Source organism: Mesoplodon mirus (assembly GCF_964341445.2).
Source record: "Mesoplodon mirus genome assembly, chromosome: 3".
NCBI classification, from domain to species: Eukaryota; Metazoa; Chordata; class Mammalia; order Artiodactyla; family Ziphiidae; genus Mesoplodon; species Mesoplodon mirus.
The window spans coordinates 24,807,527-24,813,785 of record NC_138978.1 but is presented as its reverse complement, the minus strand read 5'-3'; the positions used below and the strand labels follow the sequence as shown (position 1 = coordinate 24,813,785).

The 6,259-nt window shown below is 49.2% G+C and overlaps 1 protein-coding gene across 3 annotated transcripts; it reads left to right on the top strand.

The window, feature by feature from the left end:
- The first annotated feature begins 2,715 nt into the window (after positions 1 to 2,715).
- On the top strand, positions 2,716 to 6,001 carry IFI6 (interferon alpha inducible protein 6). Of its 3 annotated transcripts, none has more exons than XM_082614759.1 (5): positions 2,716 to 2,787; positions 4,199 to 4,298; positions 4,662 to 4,730; positions 4,811 to 4,960; positions 5,751 to 6,001. In XM_082614759.1, the coding sequence occupies exons 2-5, from the start codon at positions 4,229 to 4,231 to the stop codon at positions 5,855 to 5,857; spliced, it is 396 nt and encodes a 131-aa protein (XP_082470885.1). In that variant the 5' UTR covers positions 2,716 to 2,787; positions 4,199 to 4,228; the 3' UTR covers positions 5,858 to 6,001. The 3 variants fall into 3 exon arrangements, with proteins under 3 accessions (XP_082470885.1, XP_082470887.1, XP_082470886.1); XM_082614760.1 differs by having other exon boundaries at positions 2,751 to 2,787; positions 4,012 to 4,298; XM_082614761.1 differs by lacking the exon at positions 4,662 to 4,730.
- Positions 6,002 to 6,259: the final 258 nt, after the last annotated feature.

The window sequence follows — 6,259 nt, the reverse complement described above, 5'->3', positions numbered from 1 at the left end:
TCTGGCCTCCAGGAAAACAGATGGACCAGGTAGACGATGGATAGATCACTGTGAACTTAACCTTGTGATAGCCCCAATCAGAGCTGTTCTCCTGGATGTGGTATCTTTACTGGAGCATATCAGCACAATCTCCAGCACTTGTGTGTGGTTATTGATTTAGCAAATGCTTTCTTTTCAATACCCAAGAGAAGAGATGATCAAAGGCGGTTAGTTTGCCTTTACATCACAATATGACAGTGAGAGCACCTTCACTCTCTCCCCTCAGGGCTTTGTTAACTTTCCAGCTCTCTGTTATCTATAGTCTTCAGGGAACTTGATCACCTTGACATCCCACAGAACATCATATTGGTCCACTATATTGATGACATCATGCTCATTGGACATGAAAAGGAAATGGTAAGCACCATATTTGCCAGAGAGTGGAAGGTAAATTGCATGAAGATTCATGGTCCTGCCACACTGGGAATATTTTTAGGGGTTCAGTGGTTTGGGGCATGCCAGGACAAGTTATCTCACCTCACATATCTCTTAGAAAAATGCACAGGCTTCCCTGGTGGCGCAGTGGTTGAGTCCGCCTGCTGATTCAGGGGACACGGGTTCGTGCCCCAGTCCAGGAGGATCCCACATGCCGCAGAGCGGCTGGGCCTGTGAGCCATGGCCACTGGGCCTGCGCATCCGGAGCCTGTGCTCCGTGGTGGGAGAGGCCACAACAGTGAGAGGCCCGTGTACTGCAAAAAAAAAAAAAAAGAAAAAATGCACAGTTTTTGGTGGACCTCTTTAGATTTTGGAGACAGAATAGACACGCTTAGAACTACTTCTCCAACCCTTTATTAGGTGACCTGGAAAGCTGCCAATTCTGAGTGGTGCCCAGACCAACAGAGGGCTGTATAGCAGGTTCAGATCATAAAACAGGCAATGCGGCCACTTTGGATTATATGATCCTGCAGATACAATGTTGCTTGAGGAATCTGTGGTGGATAAAGTTTCTGTGAGGAGTCTCTGAAAGCTCAAATAGGAGAGTTGCAGTGAGGACCCCTAGGATTCTGGAGTAAGGCATAATTACCATGATCCATTGGAACAAAAAGGTTCTGATGTGTCACTGGGCCCCAGTAGTGACTGAGCATGTGACCACCAGATGTCAGGTGGCTGTATGTCTAAAGTTAGATGTTATCAGAAGGGCACAGCAGCAATCCAATATGATGGAAGTGGTACATTCAGGGCTGGGCTCAAAGAGTTCAGAGGCATGAGTAAATCAAATGAACAGGCAGCTCAGACTTCCATGGCATCTAATTCTGTTGATCTGACACCTCTGCTTTACTTCATACCTATGGCCTCATGGAGGGTTCCCTATAGCAAATTGATAAAGGAGGAAGGGAGTAGAAGCCGATTTACACACAAGTCAGTATAGGCACAAGCTGGAAATGGACCACTCTATTACAACCCCAAGTGAGGGTAGCCCTGAAGGACGGCGGTAAACTCCCTGGGGGCAACACTCCAAGCAATATACTTTGTCCTTCCTTTCGTATGGAGGAAGATATGACTGAAGCACAGATATACACTAATTCCTAATAAATGGCAAATGGCTTGGCTAGTTGGTCAAGGGCATGAAAAGAGAAAGAGCAGAATTTGAGAGACAAGCAGGTCTGGGTAAGGGGCATATAGATGAATTTATCGGAGTGGGTGCAAAGTATGCAGATCTTGTGTCTCACATTAATGCTCACCAGAGACCATCGAGGCTCTCCAGCCAGATGGCCAAATGTCCCATCTTGTGGATGTCAGCCAGCCTCTAAAGTTAGCCACCCTGTTGCTTTGCAAAAGACCCATAAAAGGGTGGCCATAGTGGCAAGGATGGAGGCTATGAATGGACCCAACAACTTGGGCTCCCTTTCATCGAGGCTGATCTGACAACAGCCAACAATTAGTCAACCAGCCAGCAGCAGGCAGCAGCATAGAAACATTGGTCAGGGAGGGCAGCCAGCCCCCCGCGGGCAGGTCAATTATATCAACCCCCTTCCACCTTGCAGAAAACAATGATTCATCCTTACTGGAATTATGTACTCCGAATATGGTTTGCATTTCTAGTTCTGCAAGCATCGCCATCCAAAGGTTGAAAGAATGCTCAATCCATTACCCAGAGCCAGAAGACTCATTTTATGGCAAAGGATATGTGACAATGGCCTCATGAACATGGGCTTCACCGGTCTTACCATATGCCCATCACCCAGAAGCAGCCAGCCTGAGAGAACAATGGAATAGAGTGATTTCATTTCCACAAGTTTTAATCTCCTCTTCTGCAAAATAGGATTATAAACAGTTCTAGTACCTCACAAGACTGTTGTGGGATTGGATCTCTTTCTTGGCCCTTGTATGCTGCAAGTGCTCAATAAGTGGTAGGCATTATTATTAATTGAATTAAACTGTGAAAGACCTTCTGCCCCAGGAGGAGCTGGTGATCGGGCTTCACTAAGCCCAGTAGGGCTGTGGATCTCACTCTAGTTTGACCTGCTTTGAATACTCTTAGCTATTCTGAAAGTGTCTGACTTGAATTACACTTTTTGGCCAGTAGGCAGCTCAGCAGAGATGTTGTCACTGAGCAGAGCTGGAGGGGAAGAGAAAAGATGACGCAAAGCTCGAGAAACCAAAACTGGAAACTCTGACAGGGATTGGCCACCTGGGGGGCAAACTGAAAGGGCTATATAAAATGAGCCTAAGAGCTCTTACCTCACTGCTGTTCCCGTCTGTCAGCTGGCTGTAGGCAGGAAGCTTCCTTCTCTGCTTTCCTCCAAGGTAAACCCGGAAGCTATGAGATGTGGGTGTCAAGCTGCCAACCTTTGCCAGGCTACCTGCCCGTGAGGCTCATGCCATGAGAGCCGGGATGCCCACTCTTCAGGGAGTCTACACCCCTGAGTGCCCTGGGCTCAGAGTGGTCTGAGGGGATGTGTTGGTGGGCTTTTAGGGGGTTCGGTTGCAAAACCCCAAGAGTCATGAAACTTAGCTTATAGGTGCCATGTCAGCAGTCTCTGGCCTTAACCCTGCCACTTCACCTCCTTGGGCTTTAGTTCCTCATCTGTAAAATGAGAATCAAGCTACTTTACCTGCCCAAAGGACTGGACGATTTCTGAAACCCCTTTATTGTAGAATCTAATGTGACAGTGAGTTTATCTTTGAGGATAGATGAAGTGATCTGAAGTAGATATTCAAAGTGTGGGTTTGGGCATTAGTCAACTGTGGCTTTAAATCCTGACTGCTACTCCCTCGTTTAGCAGGCTTGGGATTATTACTTTTCTGAGCTTCAGTTTCCTTATCTATAACGTGTGGTTTAGAACAATGGTACCTACTTCATGGGGTTGCTATGGGTATAAATAACCTTGCGCTGTAAAGTGCTGAGTAAGTGCTCAGTACAGGGGAAGTTGTTTGGGTTTTTTGTTAGTTTTCAATTCAAGGAAAATGCATTGAGCGGACAAAGTTCACATTAGAGGTGAGCTGTGGTGGGGAAAGGGAAGTGTGTTTCTATTTTGCTGTGTAGTGGAAAAAGCATAGGTTTTGGATTCTGCAGCCTTGAGTGTGTGTCTAGGCTGCATAATTTCTTATGTGACCCTGGGCAAGCTCCTTTACCCCTCTCTGCTTTCTTTGTGAGAAAGGAAGTTGATGTGAAGCCAGTGTTTGGGGCCTGTAAATATTCAATGCATTGGGAGAATAAATCTATCAACAACCATCATTTAGAAAATTCTGTGTGACAGGCACTGTTCTAAATGCTAGGGATATAGTGGTGAACAGTTGCAAAACTCACAGCCACCCTCCGAAATAGGCTTTATTAATAGGCTCACCTTAGGGATAAGGAAACAGGCTCAAAGAAGTCCCAGGTATCCTGCTTAAGACAAAGCCAGACAAAGCCAGAAACAGAAACCACAGTAATGATACTAGCTGACTTCCGCTGAGTGCGCAGTGCATGCCAGGCACTGTACCAGAGAGGATTCCATCCTGTAATTCTCATAACCACCGGTGTGGCAGGAACATCAGCCCGCTGGTGCCGTGAGGAAACGGAAAGCCTGCGGCTCCTTAGAGGGGTCCTGGGCTCAGTCCAGAGCATCTCGCTGCTTTTTGTGGACTCATCCTCGAATCGAAAGGGAATACAATAGAGCGGGAGTGGCTCCAATAGGGCTCTGGGGACCGTCTCTTCCCTCTCCCCCATCCCAAGTACGGCGACAAAGCCTTGCGCTGTGCCACCATGCGGCAGAAGGCGGTATCGCTCGTCTTGTGCTACCTGCTACTCTACACCTGCGGCTGCGAGGAGACAGGTAAGGATCCTGGGGCACCTGAGGACTCTGGGATAAAGAAGCGGAGAGTTTCAGGATCCCTGGTTTCGAGACCCAGGCGTGCCTCTGAACGAGAGAAGCTATTCCAATGGACAGCGCAGCGCGGGGTCCCTGTAGCTAGAGAGTCCCAGATTCGAATCCGTGCTCTGTCAATTCTTCCATTCTCCCTAAATGAGTTCATGCCAGTTCTGTACCAGGCAGAGCACCCTGGGAAAAGTCTCTTCCCTTCATTGAGGCTCTCCGAAATGGGAGGATGGTGGCCCCACCTCCGGGGGTGGTCTGGAGCATCAGGCACAGAGTAGGGGGACCCTGCTCCCCACTGGACATTGTCCACTATCCTTCCAGACGAGAGACGCTCAGAGGACAGTGACTCCGGGTTCTGGGGCACGCTGACCTACATGGCCGTCGGAGGAGGTGGGTCTGGAGGGCGGGGAGCCCCGGAAGGTGGGGCGGTCCCTGCGGCTGGCATCCCTCACTGCTTCCTCTTCCTCCAGGGTTCATGGCCATGGCGCTGCCCGCGCTGGGCTTCACGAGCACAGGCATCGCCGCCAACTCGGTGGCTGCCTCACTGATGAGCTGGTCGGCAGTGGCGAACGGAGGCGGAGTGCCCACCGGGGGACTGGTGGCCACGCTGCAGAGCCTGGGTGAGTGCGGGCCGGACCAGGTGGCCCTCTTTTCTGTCCTGAGCCCTTTTCACAGGCTAACTCAGCTCTACTAGGTGGGGCTTCTTCTAATCCCCACCACTCAATGGGGAAACTGAGGCACCCAGGGATTAAGGAATTTACTCAAATTCTCCCATATAGTTAGCACCACGGCCAGAATTCAAACCCAGTCAGTCTGCCTTTGGGTTTTCAGACTCTAAGGCCAGAGCCTTCACTAATGCTTTGGCCAAGTCACAAGTCTCTCAGTTTCCTCATGCGTTAACCAGGATAAACATCCTCAATCTAACATTTTATGAATCTTCTCAATCTCAGAGAACCAGAGTGGCAAAGAAATGTGGTGAAGCGACCCAATTCAATCTCATACTAACCCTGGTCTTGCATTTCTTGAACATCATGAAGGGGATGGATACAGAGCACAAAATGATGCTTCTAAAAAACGTGCTTTCACCTGTCTCTCTCTCTCTCTTTCATCCAGCCCTTTCTTTTTTTTTTTTTTTTTCTCTTCCCCTCTGAGGAGTCCAAAATCCTACAGAAAAACCACCCCTGACAAACTGCCCCTCTGCCTTTCTGAACCCTCCATCTTCCCTCAGTTCTGGATGTCAAAAGCCCAAAGAACCAGCCCAGAAGGACACAGCCCTTCTCAGAGGGGGCAGAGAGGAAGACACAGACTAGGCTGCACCCCAGCAGTGAGAGGTGAAGGGTGTGGGCAAGGCTAGAAACAGTCCTGTGCTATAAGATGGTTGTCCTCTCACCAACTGTGTTTGCTTTACAGGGGCTAGCGGTGGCAGTGTCCTCATGGCCAAGATTGGGGCCCTTCTGGGCTATACTGTCCATAAGCAAATCGAAAGCAGAGGGAAGGAGAGAGCGGATGAGGAGTAGCTAGCAGCTCCCTGGACCCTCCTCCTTCCTCCTTGTCTTCCTTTTCCAGCTGCAGTCCAGAGGTTCCTCTTTCACACTTGGCAATGACCTAGGTAAAAAAACAGAATAAACGTCTCTCAGAAAACACTCTGTCCTGCTGTGAGTCGTGCTTGCTATGAGAAGCCAAACAAGATCTGGCTCTGGTCTGCCTCATCCACACACCCCACCTGCATTTCCCCCAAAGGCCATCACAGCTCCTGGAGCAAAACTAGCTGATTTTGCCTCTGAGCCTTGGCATATTCTGTTCTCTCTGTCTAGAATGTCCTTCTGAAGCTCATAACCTAGCTCAGACATCTCCTTCTCCAGGACTCCTTCCCAGCAGAGCTGCTACTCCTGTCACAGCCTGAATGCTCAGGCTCTATT